Consider the following 18318-nt stretch of genomic DNA (forward strand, 5'->3'; position numbering starts at 1 on the left):
ATTGCATTGCATTCGAACACGAAGGAGAGCGCACAGACACTGTGTCAACGAACAAGAGTACAGATTTATTATCATCATGTGCCTTTTAAACAGAGCTAGTTAAAGAGAATTCGATGGGGGCGAAATGCGAAAACACCTGTGTACATAGATTTAGGTGCACGTTAAAGAACCCCAGGTGGTCAAAATTTCCGGAGTCCCCACTACGGCGTGCCTCATAATCAGATCGTGGTTTTGGCACGTAAAACCCCATAATTTAATTTAAATTTAAGTTAAAGAGCAGAAAAGGGTGCACAATGTACAGCCCCCCCCCCCCCCCCCCCTCTCTATTTGCATCATGCATCAATCAGATTCGTCAGGCACATTCATCAGTTACTTGAGCTTCTAGTTATGTTAATCAGCTTGGTATACCATTTGTTTGTTTGCTATGGCAGTGCAATGGCTATTGTGTCCTGCTGCTGCACATTAGGCTGCAGGTTCAACTCTCGGCCGCTGCAGCCACATTCCAAAGGAGGAGTAATCTGAAAACACTCGTGTACCGTGCTTTAGGTGCATGTTAAAGAACCCCTGGCGGTCAAAATTCAGAGCCCCCACCCACCACTGCGGCATTCCTCGTGACTCACTGTGCAGCTTGGGGATGACGAGCACTTTATTTTGAAAAGGTTTTTAAAGAATTGCATGCCAGAATGCACAATACTGCCTGCTCAGCAGGATTACTCTAAGAAGTGTGCATTTTTCACATCACAAATTGTCGCGTGCCCTATAATTAACGAATTCCAGCAATTAACATTCAAATTAATTCTATTAAAGCATATGTTGCCATTGCCTTGAGGTGGTCAATGCTCAACGGGAGTACATTTAGTATGACTCCTGAGACTAACAGGAGTTTTGAGATCGTTCCCTAAAACATCCCAATCGTTGTCCAGGTACAAAGGTGGATACCTTTGGCCCACAGTGTATGAGGGAGGCTTTTGAAGAAAGTAATAGGTGAAACAATGCAACAGGACAGAATTACAAAATTGGCGCGAGCCTTGAGATGTCTGATAAATAGACAACTGCAGCATAGCCCAGCTTCCATTCTGCTTTTGCAGCTTTGCATTAAACAAAGTAAAAATGTGAATTGTGGAACTGCATTAAATAACTAATTGCACTTTGCCATTCTAGTAATGGCCAATTCAAGTAATCCACCTGAACAGGCGGAATTGCAATTTCTGTAATATCTGTACGAAATAAATTTTAAAGAACTGGTGACACATTCAATGGTGTTCTATGACTGATGGGGCACTTGGCATAGCAGTTTGAATGCCATTTGCTGAGTGAGAACACAAGTTAGTCTAGAGAACAAAAATGTGTAATGCATGCCAGAATTTGCAGGAGTGCTTATGTGACATTCTTATTGCGTAGACCTTTTTTAATCATGTTGTAGCAAATTAGAGTGCATAAGATGGATGCTATGATATGTTTTGACTAACAGCATGCTCGACTGCTTTAGTTGCATTGTTTATTTGCATTTCATGAACGTTTGCAGTCAGAATGCAGATGCAAAGGGCCTTTAAAGAAAACAGTTTGAAGTATATGTAACGAAAAAAAGTTGTGGAGGGCAGACAGATAGCCCCTCCACAATTAGCACTGTGCCCCCTCTGTTTCATAGAACTCATGTGTTTCATGAACTAATTATGGATTACAGGTTTCTGTGGACTTTACTAAGAGGCTTCAGAAGAACCACATATATGCCGTAACATATCCCACTATATTAACTAAAACAGATGATAAAATGAGGCCTATGTTCAAAATCTTATTTAGTTGTTTAGTTAGTTATATCTTATAGGCCCCACGGAGAGAGCATTGACTAAAGGGGGCTTACAGTAATATAGAAATAAATCAGCACAAACATGTTAGAGGGTAAATATTAAAACTTTTCACTTGGTGTCACTTGTGCATCATGTATTACAGTTGCAACCATAAGTTCACATGCTTGGAGATTTCTTTTAAAGATTTTAGTAGCTACAGTAAAATTAAAATTTTGTTTGCCTGAACTTTGCTGATCTCAATTTTAAAGCTACCTCCTGTCATTTCCTAAAAAGCAGAGCAGAGTCAAGCTGCACAGATGCAGCTTTTTTCTCTGGCCCCCTATTTTTGCAGTAACAATGTATTGTCTATGGTGAAAATAAAACTTGATTGATTGATTGATTAGTATGGCTACCTACTTAGTGCAGGCTAATTGTACATGTACCCACAGTAAACTTTTGTTCAGGGGCGCTCGTTTTAGATATACTGTCTTTTTGGTCTACAATTGCACCTTTGTATAAGTCGCACCTGCCTCAAAATGGCAGTTTATCCAGAAAAAAAAAAGTACATAAGTTGCACCGGTGTATAAGACGCACCTGTTCATTCAATAAGCGATTAAAAAAAAAATTACTGTGATGTTTCACTTCCTGAATGTAAGTAACACACAAGCGTATGGCTGCAATTTCCTATATAATTGTGATAGCAATGATATGGATACTCCAGGCGCTATTCCGCCATTGTGGTCGCCGCGATGTTCCATATAAAGTTCAAGGGCGATAATATCAACCCCGCACACGGTATGCTGTATGTGCGAGTGAAAGCGTGCGACGGTGAGCCGAATTGCGCACAAGGGAGGAAAATGGGAAGGCAGTGCGAGAGGAGGGGGGGTGGGGTGAGCTTAAGTGTACTTTGGTAGCAACTGTGTAGTATGCGCAGTGGCGTGCGCCGTATGTTAAAAACGATCTGCAGATGCGACGACTTCGGGGTCGACTCGCGGTCGGCCTGCCGCCGCTTGCGTTTGCTTCTCCGTCCTTCTCTCGATCACGAGAAGAACCCGGTACCACCATAGCGTGCACACAACCCATAGCAACTGCCAGAGGAGGTCAACCCAGCACGCTTCACGTGGCCATAGCAACGAATCCGATTTAGACGACAGTTTTTCTGGGAAAAAAAAAGTATATAATTGGCACCGTTCTATAAGACACACCGACGAATAATTCAGAAAAAAGAATGCAATTTATACACCGGAAAATACGGTAATTGTGTTACGAACGGCCAGGGTAGGTCTTCTGACTACACGTAATCTATTCTTTCTCGAGCTGGGTGCAGGAACTGCAACGTGGTGTGATAAAGGATTGTGCAGATGTAAATGCTCTGGTATCAAGCTCACCTGCGCTCTCACAGAAGCAATTCTCATATAAAGATGGCTGCCCCTTGATTTCGTGTTGTGGCCCCTCCTTGCAGGAAATCAAGTCTGCGCACTTGGCTGATGTGTTGGACAAGCGCCAGGAAGATGAGATGGATCTGAGTGATGAGGACGAGCCGCCACCTGCAAAGGCAGCCAAGATATCAGAGAGTGGCTCAGGTAACGACAGTCTCGTGTTTTTGTCAGTGTTGCACTGCATTTAAACAGTCTGCACGAGTTTTCTTAGCAGCGCTGTTGTCTGCCGCATGCATCACGTATTGAGGCACCACTGTGAACCCTTCGTGGTCTCTTTTGCAAGCATTTTTGCTAAATTTGAGGCTGATCTCCACCTGTGGTTGCAGGTATATAGCCACTGTCTCTAGCTCACTTTCTTTTTTCTTTTGTCATGGGGGGCTGTAGGAGATTACATTTTTGGTGAATTGGTGTGACTGAGGTGTCACAGTTGATTGAGTACTTGAGTCCTCACAGTTTCTGTCGGATAGGTTAAATAAAGATGCCCATTTGAGTAGAAGCAGCTGAGTATTATTGCACTGTGAAACCTGAGACCGTGAAAGTATCTCTTTGCTTTGCGTTTGTCTCCTAGGTTATTTCTAATATGGAAGGCTAAAACAGCCCCCCACTGTCATACCCGATTTTCATGAAAAGCTTCAGTGCTACGCCCGCTGCATGCAGAAGTTGATGGCTGCACTGCTCTGGCCGCAGAAGATGAATCAGCAGCAGCGACGCGACTGGCCCTGCAAGAAGAGTGCGACTCCCTCCGGTGCCAGCTGGAGGCGTATCGCAACGAGGCGCAGCTTCTCAAGGCTGAGCAAGAGCAGCGAGACCAGCAGCTGCACTTGCTCCAGCAAGCCTTGCAGGGCCTTCAGCAGCAGCGCGCACGGGATTTCCAGGAACTTGAAAAAGTGAGCAGACTCCTGTGGCTTCTCTTGCGGGCACACACAGTGCAGCTGCCATATGTTGTCACAGTGCACTGAAGGAAGGTCAGAGAGCAGCGCGGTACAGTCGAACATCGTAACGAAGTCGCATTCTACACAAAAATATATTCATTATATCCGATATGTATTCATTATAAGCATATATTCATTACACGCTGATATTGGCGATAAACATCTTATATTTACTTCGTTAGATCCGATAATTCATTATATCCGTGTTTATTAGTACGGTCGAGCCAACTTATAACTATACCAGTTTTAACAATATATATCGGATAAACAATGAGCAGCCAGTCAACAGATGCACAGTAAACTTTTGTACGTGATCTATGGTTAAAATAACCGCTTACTACTATGCTTCTATGCCATGTTATAGGTTATAACAAGTAAATCTGGCTACTAGCTGTGCGTGCTGAAAAGCAAAAGAATGCAAAATCCTTAGTAAACAAATACGAGTTGTTTAGCCACACTTGCCTTTGCACGCTTTTGTCGCTTTGCCTCAGGACTTTGGCGAGAGGCTGGAAAGGAGACGGGAGAGGGGCACGCGAGGCCGGTGATGCAATGCAATGAAGGCATGCCGTGTGAGGTGCGCAGCATAAAAGCAAGTGTGGCACAGCAGCTGGCGGTTTTTTTTTTTTTTTTTCCCTCTAGGATTTTGCATTCTTTTTCCTATTAGTGCACACACCCAGTAGCCATATTTGATTGTTATAACTGATAACGTGGCAACAAAACACACACAAAAGCTCACAGTGCAGCAGCTGCTCAATGTTACAAATGAGTATATTGTTAAAACCAGCAATGCTATAAGCGCCGACTGTACTTCTTTCTGTCCAACTAAAATATTTGAATGTTCGTCCACTCTGCTTTTTTCATGCAACCCAGTTATAATAATGGGATTTTCTTGGCACTTGAAAATTGTTAATAAGTTTGTTCGACTGTATATCAAGGCTCGGCCATGTGCTCCTTCATAGTTTCAAAGCAGCCTGAAGAAATGAGACACAAGGCGGAGATATGAAAGGAAGTAATCATCATCGACCCAACAGTAGCATGAAGTTATAGAGCAACCCGTATGGTATTCTCGGAGAGAAAGTTGTGCAGTTGGAGAAAAATTCATCCTGGTCTGGGTATTGAACCAGTTGGGTGGAAATTCAAAAGGCGGAGAGAGATTACTGAAAAAGAATGATTGTCATGAACCCGACATTAGCACTAAGCTATAAAGGAAACCCATGCGTGATTCTCATAACAAAAAGCTTCTCAGTTGAAGGAAAATTTGTCCCAGTCTGAGAATTGAACCCGGGACCACCTTGCCATGGCAGTCACTACCACCCATATAGAATCCCATATAAGATTTCTTTGTAGCTTCTTGCTGGATTACAAGTATTCCCATTCACAAATTTTCTTCCTCCTCGTAGATTTCAAGCACAGATTCAGTGAGCAATGGCTGAGGTACATAAGGATTGGACAAAAATCATGTCTACGCTTTATCAATGGGCTGTACTGCATACTGCATGTGGACTGGAAGCCACGTGTACCATTGTTCACATAATTTTTGGCATGAAAGTGTTATTACGCTCTTGCACAGACTGGGATAAAAATTGCACTTTTCTCACAAAATAAGATTACAAAGATTAAGGAGGAAAAATTATGTGACAGTCTAATCCATTTTACATGTGAGAACAATGGAGCAAACTCTAAATTATAATGGCCATGTGTTTTACCGTGCAATCAATATATGCCTTGTTACTTGCTGGTCTGTTAGTCCTGTCTGTGCACACAGGTACCTGCAAATAAATACCGAGGGGATCATCAAGAATAGGTAGTTTCAGGTGGAGTTTAAGGAAACTCAGTTAGGATGTAGACTCAAAACTAGTGGATGTAGGCTCAGTTTTTGGTTTTTAATTGGGCTGCAGCAACTGTGTGCTCCACCTGCCTGCAGAATGTGTATTCCAAGTATGTATTGTTTTAATCTGTGCAGTAAGTAGGCAGTATTTGTTGTGCTCTCAGACAGGGACTGTGGTTGCCTGACTAGCATGGCTCATTCAACAATCTGAACACATTTTGCAACGCCGTTTTTATTTAACTTGTAATAAACTAAACCAGCTGGTAAGGCACAGATATATAAACGTCATATAGCTCACCTTTGCAATCTAGCCAGATGGTTCTTCTGCGGGCCTGTTCTCCACAGTATACTCATTGGCAATTAAAAAAGTTTGCAGTTAAACTGCGGCATAGACCCACTTAAACATGTGAATTCCCGTCACACCTGGTAGTGCTGCAGCTGGCTATCTTACACCCTGTTGCGCACACACCTTCAAAGGCCATTGAAATCCATGAGCCCCACTGATTTCCCTCAGCGAGCTCAGACGATGTTGCTCGTGAGGCTTGTGTATGTGTCTTTAGTTTGTCCTGCATGCATGCAAGACTGACAGAAGCTGGTCTCCCTGATTATACACTTTGAATAGCATACTATTAATTGATTACTTTGTTTTGGGTCCTTGGCCTAACGCAAACAACACAGTCGTGATTATAAAGGCAGCTCTAACCTTTTCACGAGCCACTGGGCTAGACATGTGACGTTAGAGAACATAATGGACTTATGTAGTATATAGTACGCCTTTGCTTCTTTTCATCATCATCAGTCATTACCCCTTTTCTTCCCCATCCCCCTTCCCCAGCGTAGAGTAGCAGGCCAGAGCAAGCTGTAGCTCATGCTGACTTCACTGCCTTTCTCTGAATAAATTTTTCTCTCTCTCTCTATCTTGTGGATTTCAATGGTCATTGGTGTTGATAGTCTCGGAAACTATGCATGTGACAGGAGTCTTGAATGTTACAATGTGGCTAATCTGCTACTTGGTGGCATTTGTGTGCACAGTTGCGGTCATCCAAAAACGGCTCTACGCCAAGTCCTGAGAGAGAACCATGCTCAGCATCTGGTTCGCGGAATGAAGTGTCCTCGTCTACTCAGGTTGCAGGGATAAGAATCACTGAAAAGGATGCAAAGCTGATTGGTGAGTACCAACATGTACCATCATTTGTATCAGTGAGTTGTCTGTTTGTGAAGCTAGATAAGTAAAAGTTCTGAATATACATACTGTTCTCCATGCAACTTGTACACAGTAGCAATACTACATGTTATTTGTGCTACAAATTTAGTCTGTGTGTTAACTCCTTGAATTTTTTCTTCTTTTCTCCTTTCCTGGTATACGTTGCCCAATCGAGAGTAAGCTATCTTGGAGTGCAGCAATTTATATTGCTATTCACTGTAAAATTGGGCACAGAAATTGCCATAGGCTACTCTGTAATTTGGTGAGAGGCTGACTTATGAACAGTGCTACGATTTGAAAACTGCCATTTCAAAACTCGAGTTCCAAATTACATATAGAGCAGTTTCATACAGTAGCAGTTCCATTTGTAACGTCCCTTTAAGAAATGTGCGGCAGCCAATTGCACTCTACTTGAAGAGAGGCCAACCCATTTTCTTTGCTAATTTCGCATTCTGTTTGCAGACAGGAAAAGTGTCCTTTCTTGCTTTGTGTCCCGCGTTAGCACTGTTTGCTCTTAAAATTATGTACCAAATAGCTAAACCTAGTCGCGTTATTGCAAAAGTGGTGAGTAACTACACTTTCCCCTTTGTTCGATCTTAAACACTCAAAACCCATGCATTGCTCAATTTCTTTTGCTGCAACGTTGACTTTCACAGTTTTAGCTGAGTGCGAGCAAAACTTGACCTATACTCCACCTCACAAGTTTGCAGCACTGCTGTAGGTATGAGGCATACGCAGGTAGTATCCCTGTGCAGTGGAATATAGTTGTGGGCGTAACTGTCTGGTTAATGGTCGGATTAGACAGTTTTATTTTTGCTTGGTAATGATACATTACAGAGATACGTGACGTCTTAGTATCATTGCGCATGCACATCGTATACTGCGAATCACTGTAGCAGTGAGCAGATGATGCGACACGGATGAACACATCTTGAGGTGCATTCTGTCTTCCTATTTGCTAAGGAGCCCTGTAGCTGCCACAGTGCTCCAAACAACTTGTGAGATGGAGTATAGGTCATGACCAATGCAATGTCATGTCTTGAATTTTTTTTTTTTCCACAGCTTCAAAAATTTACTCGAAAATGCACATGATAGCTTTACTTTGTTATTGTTAAATAAATTGTTTTATCTTGTCATAGTGATGTTCCTATGTACTAGAGTGTAGGTGATCAGTAGTATCGGAAATTTCTCTGGAGCCAACGTTTGGACAAGGGGACTTGTCCTCAATGTCCTCTGATGCAGACAAGTAGTCTTGTCATAAAATTGACTCCAGAGACATCCCTTTTGAACAACTGTTGATCAATTCATTTCTCGATCTTCCTCTGTATCTGTGTCTTTTCTAAAGGGTAGGCGTATGTTGAAGCGATACTTTCATGTCATACTTTAAATATGTGGGTTTGGACCATTTTCTTGTTGGCACTTAACATCTTCGTATAACAGTGCCCCATTGTGGCCCCTTCAGGTTTGGTGTCCATGTTCCTGCATCTGCATCCGGACGGTGCAAGTCTGGACTACCTGTGGTCTTATGTGCACACTCGGGAGCCCGCTCTGCAGCCCTGTGATGTCGAGGTGCTCCTTTCGAAGTTCCCCACCCTGTTCCCGCTCGAGGTCACAGGTGTCGGTGCCACTCTCGAGAGACGATGGAAGTTTGGGGGATTCGCGCCGTCTCTTTGAAATGTTTTTCTCGTCTGTTCTCAACTCTATTTTTTTCCTCCTCCTTGGCGCCCTTCTTTGATTTTGCGTACTCTTCTGTCAAGGCTCTCTTGTCTTGCCCTCTTTCGGTGTTGTTCCTGTCACATCGGTCTTGATTGTCAAACACGAAAAGCATCGTCAAACACGAAAAGCATCTGCATTTTCGTTTTACAGATCATTCAGCATCACAGTATTATTTCAAGTATGTTGTACACGAAAGGTGTCTGTTGAAAATGTGGCTTGACCTACAATGTTTGTTCTGACTGAGCTGTGTCATCTATTTAAGGACAAACCTTATTTAGGCAAGCACAGCCTTGTTATGTCCTTAGAGCAAGGCTTGACTCATGGCCCATCAGAATTCTTACAGATGCTTGTGTGATGGACACTGTGATGAACTCGTGCAGCAGTCCATGGGCAGTTTAAATTGGTGCAATTTTCCATGTATAACGTGTCAGCTTATCAGCTCCTTGCACATTCAAACTGCCTGTGCATGGGCAAATTTCGATACGTACTGTTTCTTAGGCTGTAACCTAACACTTACACGATGTGCATACCTTGGTTGGTTGAACAGTGCATGCTAGTCAATGTATGGCAGCATTCTCACTCTTTATTAGTGTTAAATGCGTTCAATTGTAGGGAACGGCTTTTATGCACTTTTTTTTTATTATTGGTATTTATCTCACCTGCATGAAGGCATATATAATGCTGTGTACTATCCATCTGACTGTAACCCGGTATGTTGCATGTTTTGCTTACCCTTGTTGGTGGCATTTTACAGCAGCAGTGCAAGCTATTTCGGAGTTTATTTTGTTCCTGTTAAGCGCATTAGGAAAGTAGGATTGTGTTATTGAAGTGATGGTATATATAATGCTTACTGTCTCTAAGCTATCAATGATGTGGCAAATACAAGGGGCAGCAGCAATCCAATAGGTGCAGAATGCAAAATGATTGTGCACCATGCTTTGGATGGAAATTAACCTGTAGCACCCCAGCACTGCATCTCTCATAGCCTGTGTGCTACGACTGGATGGTAACCCCCATCAAACAATCAAGCTATCTTCATACAACAGCAAGTGAGCCAAGCATGCCTGGTCGGTTTTGTGATATGTCATCACACAAGCATGGACTAGCTGGCAGGTCAGTGCTGCTGACAAAATTGCGGCAGGAAAATGGGTGAAACTACCATGAAACACAGAATAACGCAGCCATAGTAAGCATGCCTAGCCTCTTGGTCAGGCCATCATACCTGCTGCTCACAATCTTCAATACATTGTTAGATGATTAGCAGTTATGAACCAAAGAAGATGCAATGAGCAGTGGTATGGGGGCTGACATCTTCAATTCCATTCGATAAACATTCGGTTCAGTTCAAAAATGCACTCAGAGGCTGTTGTAGTGCATGGCATTTCCTCTGTTGTACATTCAGTATGCACTCTCATTTTGCCACCGCAGTCCACCATCTGGTTTCAACCAGCTGGCCAGTCAGCAGTCACAAGGCGTCATTTAAAAAGAAAATTGGGCAGGTCAAAATCTCCTGCAATGCTTGCAACAGATGTTGCCTAGCTGCTGCACATCACATGCACATGTCAATTACGTGCACCACAGCAAATTGCAGATTTCTGCTTGTCATGCAGTATTAGTGCAGTTAGTGCAACTGCTCGTTGTACTATACAAAATTTTCACAGTACTCTTTAGAGCGCGCAATTCAACTGAAGTGTGTCGGTGTGAGAGGAGGCCATCTCCCTTGCTGCCAATGTGCACATCCTGCCACTCAGTGCCACAATCGTGGAAGTGGTCGAGCTGTGATAGCGTTAGTGCAAATGAGCCCTTTTACAGACCGCATTATCACAAAAGGTTGCTTCTGTATTAAAAAGACCCCCCGAGGTTTTTCATCGAAGCTGCAGCCTCTTTGTCTCTAAAGGGTTCCTTCTCTCCATTTCATTGCAAATCTGCTGGATGGCTATGCCTGAGCTAGCACTTGTAACAATTGTACTGCTTAGGCGGTTGTGTGTAATATTGTGTAACGCCTTTCTTTATCCTTCTTTTGCCTGCACATTCGTGAACATTCTGTTTTCTTGTGCAAAGAAATTGACCAATGCTGGCTTTCACCTTCTGTGAGGTGATCTCTTTACACAACGGAATTCTCACAAGATTGTGCAGTGTCTGGGAACACAGGGAAAGGTGAACAAAAATGTTTCAAGTTACCTTAGCCATAGACATTGGAAGGCCTGTCAAGACGTTGTAATAGCTTTTTATTTTTAGGTATAAAGTAGTTCCTCATTACTCATTGTTTTATAAAGATGTTTAAGTAGTAACATTAGGTATGGGCATGCCTTATTGATGTAGACTGTAATGCTTTATTAGCATTACATACTCCATTTCCGAATTTGCTGTTTGTTTTAAATCTGCAGTTATCATGCCATGGATTGGGTGATGTCCAAAACAGAATGACAAAGCCTTGTTTAGCGTAAAGCCTTGTTTAGATTATTCTAATCCTTGCATGAAGTAGACTGACTTTCTGTATCAAATACCTTAACCATAACACTTTAGCATTTTAGCTAAGTGTGTGAGCAAGAAAGCAGCTGCCAGCATTTCTAACTCGAGAACTGCAATATTGCATACTTCCTGTTTTAAATTTCAACCTTTTTAGAAGCACTAGCTCATGACATATGAAAAAATGTTCCAGAAGCCAGGGGAATTCATATTCAAACGTATAGCTTCACTGGCTTTACTCAACAATAAAACAATAACAAAACATAGACGTTTCGCCACCTATGCGGGTGGCATCGTCAGTACACAAATGGCATCCCATGAAAGAGTACATCAACTTATATCTTGCCGTAAACATCCGGCAAAGGACCACGATTACTGTTGCATGCATTTTGATTATGACGGATGAACCATGATTCGATGAATTTCCTTGGGCCCCATCGTTGTTCCCGTGCCAGCGTCGTCACATTATCGAAATCGATAATGTGACGACGCTGACATATAATGTGACGATTCCATGACATATATTATTAAAGTCCAAATAGCTATGATAAGGGAAGTAAAGTGATTGCTCCGAGATAGGCATACTGTACTGCCGCAGCTTATATTCTTGAAGCCATGCTTTTCTGTAGGTGTAGCAGCAAACACACTACCTGGTTCAGTAGCGCACCAACAGGGTTTGGGTGTTGTAACCCCCCACGCGTCCAGCCCCACCAGTCCAACGTGTACCTTCAGCGCTCTGTTCACATTGTCACTACAATTCAAGAGGTGGCTTGAGGTCGAATTTTCCTGATTAACAAAAACGTTCTATCACTGTCTAGTATTTACTTATTCACTCTTAAATCACTGAGTAAAACGCTGAAGAAATAAACATCATCATCATCCTTGGTGTCATTATTATAATTATTAGGCATTTTATTTGCTGTTGCATTACTCTGGCTAAAGCAAGGAAATGTAAAGCAAGCATATTATGTAAAGTGCTTGCTTCCCCCCCCTCCCCATAAAAAATGTACCCCCCCCCCCTGGCAGAGATCCTGGGTGCGCTACTGGTTAGAATACTCCCCATGCTGACATGCCAAAGATACAGTAACACTGCGTGCTTACTTATACAACATGCTTCAGCTTTAATAGCCAGTGTTTACATCTTTCCTATGGTCGAACTTCTCGTCTCAAAGTTCACACTGGCTGTGGTTGTCAGGAAGGTGAAGAATAGCAAATGTGTTCAGGACTATGCGCAGAAGGGCCAAATGTGTTGTGGCTATTGCAAAACACCATGTTGTTTTGGTGATAGCAAGTAAGGCTTTACTGCAATGGTGTTACATAGCTTTTAAAGTTATCTTTGAACAAGTAAATGGGCATTGCTGCTCAGCTGTTGCTAATGCTCTGCGAGTAACTGCAGCCAAACCTCATTGTAACGAAGTCATATTTGACATAAAAATACTCTTATATCTGATATTCTTTATAAGCATATATTTCTTACATGCTGATATCGTAAAGAAATATTTAATATTTACTTTGTTATATCCAATAATTTGTTATATCCGTCTTCATTCTATCGAGGTTCGACTGTAGTGTGAAGAGGCATTTAGTCTGTTGCAACTAGCTGTTGTAACCACAGTAATGAGTAGCAGTGTAATGGCAGCATTACAGTGGATGGCTACTAGCCTATGTAGTGTGTGTAGTTGGCTATGAGATTTTGTCTTTCTGCATTCGTAATTGAGATGGTCTGCTTCAAGCACTTTGCCTTCCACTGTGGTAGTAGTAGATTATTTTCCTTGTTAACATTAATGAAATGGTACTTCATCAAACCGGCATTTACAATCATGTAAGCACTATGCTGTATGACGACATATTAAAGGTGCGACTAGGGAATATGCAGAAAAAAAAAAAAACAAGCCATTCCACATGCTTCTTCCAGCATGTTTTCTGTTGAGCCTGAAGTAAACTCCTAAGTCGAACCATAGTGTGCATTTAGTCGTCACTTACTTTTATGTTGCATTTATGTAACATTTTAATGACTTAAAATTAATTTACCCAGAATGAAAATTTTACCCTGCATTACAGCAGAATCTCGGTTATATTATTAATCTTATGAAGCATAAAAAATATTGATATAATCAGATTTTGCATCATTAAGTAAGAAAACAACTAACTGAATCAGTTAACTACATGAAGAGCATGCATATTTTCAGGTTATTTTCCCTATTCATTTTCAAAGAAATTATTGAAGCAGCTTGGATGCAAAGCTGAAAATAAAGTTTACAAAATGCAGACCAGACAAACAAGAGTGACATTTGCCCTGTTTACTTTTTTCCTAATTTCCTCTACGTGCTCCTTCAAATACAAGAAAGTATCACCCGACTAGCCTGACAAAATGTTCACTCCTTCTGGTAACTTGGTTGACAATGTCATCTTGCTGATGCTTTAAGAGGTTTAATGTCTTGTGCATGCTTATGCAGTCATGCTTGCTTAGCTCAAAATGCAATGTGCAGCGTTTTAAGGCAAGTTGTGTTTACTGGTTGTTACTGGTAACATTGATTCCATGCGAGGGCTCCCATCAGCCCCTGACCATCGCAGTGACAGTTGACAGCAACTGACAGCGACACAGTTCCGATGTTGCTGTCACATAAACCGGTTTTTACATGAGCACAACAAATAAGCATGTTCGCGAAGTCCCTTCTTTGGTGATGCATATGCACTGCTACATGTTACTGTCTTTTAGAGTGGGAAGCCATGTTCTCATTGGAGTTGAATGCAAAAACATTCGTGCACCATTGAGCTTGGTAAAAATTAAAGTGGAGCACTTCTCTGTGGCATTGGGACATTGAACTTCATCAGTCAATGAATAAATCAAAATCAAAACTTTCTGATCAGTGGAAAAGAAGTATATGAAGACAAAGTTGACATGCTGAGATGCCTGAAATTTACCTGTCATATTGTTGCAGAGATGTCACCTGCAGTAGATCGGTGAGGAGCGCATTCACATCATCTTGAAATGTGACCCTTCATACATGCAGTTTCAGTAGTAACTGGGAGAAAAAAAATATTGTGCACATCATTGAGATTCTAATAGAGATTACACAGCTACAAAAGTCTGGCTACATTTTGTAAGCTTTCCTAGCATTCTTTTCAGCGCTTTTCTTACAACAACATAGATTGATTAGAAGTTTTGTATATGTAGCAAGCAGCGTTACTTTTTGTATTGTTGCCTTGAAATTGCTTAGTGCTGTTCAGATTACAGTGCATACAGCATTTTAACCTGGAGGGACATGTACTGTAAAGAAGTAACTAATTTCAAGCATGGTCACGCAGCTAGCGTTTATTACACCAATCACATGAGACTGAGCTATAGAAATTAACATTGTTTGTCACTGGAACACTCGACTCGCAACAGTGGGACTTCTAAATCTCAGAGTTTATTGTTACCCTTGGTGAAGTGCCATTTGTGAAAGTTTTTCAGGACTCTAGCGTATTGGGATTGAATTATTTTAGCCGTGAACACTGACTGTGATTACAGGTTGTGCACCCTTGAGGAAAGTGCGAAAGATTATAATTGCATAATGATTATAATTATGTAATGATTGTAATACTATGGATGATCATAATTGAGGGACTTTGTATTGGAGAGTAGGGCCCTGCTCACTGTATTACTCAGGTGCACAGGTTCCGAGGACATAAAAAGAAAGTCATAAGCAACATTGTGCAAAGGATTCTCAGCAAATTCACTTGAGTATTGATAAATATCTAGCAGAAATTGTGTGTAGTTCGCACAGATAAATTGGGCGGCTTTCAGAAAACATATGGCAGCATCTTAATATTCTGGCTTTCCAAATATGAAAATAAATGCCCTGCGTACACACTGTTGCTTTTTACGGGCAGACGGTATTGTGCCATGCTTTCTTCTCACACGAGTGGTGGTAGTGGCTACAATGCATCGCTTCAGGATAAAAAATTGTAATCCGTGGAATACGACCATTAGAACCATGCCTGCACAGAATTATAATGTGCTTGAATTCACGCAAAGACAGTGAATAGCTACATAGAATTTTACCTTGAGAACTCTATGACTGCATTTTTATGGTTATGGATGAATTTTACTTGAATGATCTGAGTTATGTTTAGAAGTTTGTGTTTTGTATTTCAGGATTTCTTATTTTTACCGTTTAGAACTTTCATGTGTGTTGATGGTTCCTGACATGTACTGCTTCTGTGCGCTGCATGATCTGGCACATGTGCAGTCACAACTGCATAGACGTATATAGTTGGCATGAGCAAAATTACTTGCGCTTTCAGGTGAAGGATGGGAGCTTGTGTCCGTCCTGTGATAAGTAGCTAAGACTACTCTAATTCATGCTTGCCCATAACTTGCACACATAATGGGAATGTACAGATACTGAGGAACCTTATGTAAGAGGAACTAAGTAATACCAAGTTGGCCGATAATTTAGACTACAGCTCTGGTTCCTTCGATAGTTTACTCCAATGTATCAAGAACATTGTCCCAGATTGTTAGCCCAAATAACTGCTCATCACCTGAAGAGCCTGTGCCACAGGCTCTTACTCCATGTGTGCTGTTTGCTACAGATGTTTGTCCTGTGTGTATGCTAACAAAGAGCATTGTATATACTGATCATATAGCTCATATGATTTTCTTGTGCCATTTTTTTAAACATTTCTTGTAAGAGATTTGCTGATATCGTCATAAGCAGTTATTGCCAAAAGTACACAAGTCATTCGCATGTGACAGGAATGCTTACTAGGGTGTGGTAATTGTCAGATTCTAGAGTAAATGCTACTAAATTTTCCGGTCTTGAGGGAGTTGTGCTACATTGCAACAAATGCTGAGAAACCACACTATTTCCTGCTTCTCTAGATGCATACAATGAAGATTTAAAATGCACAGCTCCTCTGTGACCACCCACAGTCACTCAGTCAGACAGGTAGGCAAGGTTTAGAGCAATAAAGTGATTATAGTGGCTATGCCGTTGCATTGCTAAGCTCAACGTTGCGGGTTCAATCCCAGCTGCCTCTGCAGCATTTTGATGGGAGCGAAATGCATAAAGAACACTCGTGTACTTAGATTTAGTTGCACCTTAATGAACCCCTTGTGGTCAAAATTAATCCGTAGGCACCGCAGTGTGCCTCAATCAGATCATGGTTTTGGAACACACAGCCTCAGAATTTTAGTACAATAAAGTAAATGTTAAAGCAGTGCTCATATGGCGTGACCAATACACATGCTTTGATTTGAGCAGGGGGTTACTTCAAAGCTCAGTGGCACCCAAAACAAAACTGAAGTAAACTTCTACATTTGCCTGACTTCAATGCTTTTTCATTCATTTTGCATATGCTGGTTGCCGAGAATTGCAGGTGTATGTTAGTGCAAGATAAAATAGAAGTGCAGCGTGTCTGCTGCTCTAAATACATGAAAAGAAGGAAGAGAGGGGCATCCATCAGTGCAAAAAATTCCTGTGAAGTTGAGCGTGGCAAGTCATTCTCGTGGCGGGATGCATCAGTTAAAATGCTGTTCCCAGGAGCCTCATTACACATTCTGAGTTACATGCCTGTGTACATTTGACAGTCACTGCAGTTTCTGTGTTTCTGCATACCAAGGAATTTACTCAGCATTGCCTATCTTGGGATCTCAAATGTGAAGAGGACAGCGAGTTTACACTTGAAGCATGGTTGTGATGATGCGGAAGCGAGTATGCAGTGTTAACCTAGTGTGCTGTGCTACCTTCAACTGTTGTGTATACTTTATTTATTACTCTTGCTCTAGGAATTTTTGCAGCGTGCAGCTTGTGTGTGTAATATCTAGCATGTTGCTTATTTCTGTGTTAATTTTGTGGTTTGTGTGTGTGTGTGTGCAAGTTTTGCAACAGCTTAGCTCAGTCATGTAGATTTGGGGGGGGGGAGTCATTGAGGGTGAAGGAATATGGGCTTATGGTGAGCAGTTTCTTAAGGCTGAGCTGCTCCTGTCTCAGTATTGCCTTTGCTATGTTTTCAGGGTGTGGTTTAGTGTATACATCACATGTGATTTTCTGCAAATACTGCACTTGCTGTAACTAAAACCTGTGCACTCTGTGCAGCGTCCATGTGTGCACATATGCACTTGCCTAAGGAGGTACTGTTTCGAGGTCTGTTGTTACCATTGTGCATAAAGCACAAATGTAAAGAGGACAGAGAGTTTACACTCGCTGTCCTCTTGATCAGCCATATATGTATTTATGAAAGTGGTTAAAACTTGGTCACTTGGTATCTGATGCCAAATATTACTGGTCATCGTTCTTGAATGCTAACTCTGCTAGAATTGTACACTTTGCTGCAAATAAAATGGATGATAAAAGTGTGTACTGGCCAGATTTGCAGCAGTATCTGTGTTCATGTCATGAGTCTTTGGAGGTTTGGCTTCAACAGCTGAAGGAAAAAAAAAAAAAAAAACTTGCAGCTTTTGTTAAGGGGATTGTAAGACATCACTGATGCAACAGAATGTTGAACAAAACTTGAACCTGAATTTTCACTGGAACTGAGTGAGCGCCACTATTCTTGGTAGGTAATGCACATATGCTAAAAGAAAGCAAGAATAGTCTCCAGTACTAATAAAACATGTAAAAACATAAAGGTACATGAGAGTCAAATGATGTCACCACTCTTACACTCTAAGGTACGGTAGGTCTGTTTTGCACAACTACTACTTCTCTGTAAAGCACCACTTAGCATCTGTTACGAATGGCAAGATGAGTTGAATGGTAGAACCAAGGCATGCTATGCAGTGCAGCACAGGCACCTCAGCCAAAACGCTTGTGCATTGCTGAGCTCTGTTATGCCAATTAACCCAACTGAGATGGTAAAGGGGCCCCAAAAAATTGTTGTTTTGCTCCAGGAGGCACTGGTAGAATTTGGGGTGTATTGGGAGGCGAGCACATACGTGTTGGGCACGAGGCAT

General features: G+C 41.7%; 1 protein-coding gene across 1 annotated transcript in view; it reads left to right on the plus strand.

The window, feature by feature from the left end:
- The window catches only part of LOC119442175 (ecto-NOX disulfide-thiol exchanger 2-like), a 37329-nt gene extending 19606 nt beyond the window's left edge, over nucleotides 1–17723 (plus strand). Inside the window, exons 9-13 of the mRNA XM_037706936.2 lie at nucleotides 3250–3370; nucleotides 3884–4113; nucleotides 7019–7154; nucleotides 8653–12033; nucleotides 12427–17723. Of these exons, the coding sequence (XP_037562864.1) occupies nucleotides 3250–3370; nucleotides 3884–4113; nucleotides 7019–7154; nucleotides 8653–8864 (699 nt within the window). The 3' untranslated portion in view covers nucleotides 8865–12033; nucleotides 12427–17723. The remainder of the gene's footprint in view (nucleotides 1–3249; nucleotides 3371–3883; nucleotides 4114–7018; nucleotides 7155–8652; nucleotides 12034–12426) is intronic.
- The last annotated feature ends 595 nt before the right edge of the window (nucleotides 17724–18318 follow it).

Source organism: Dermacentor silvarum, chromosome 2, assembly GCF_013339745.2.
Source record: "Dermacentor silvarum isolate Dsil-2018 chromosome 2, BIME_Dsil_1.4, whole genome shotgun sequence".
In the NCBI taxonomy this organism is placed as follows: Eukaryota; Metazoa; Arthropoda; class Arachnida; order Ixodida; family Ixodidae; genus Dermacentor; species Dermacentor silvarum.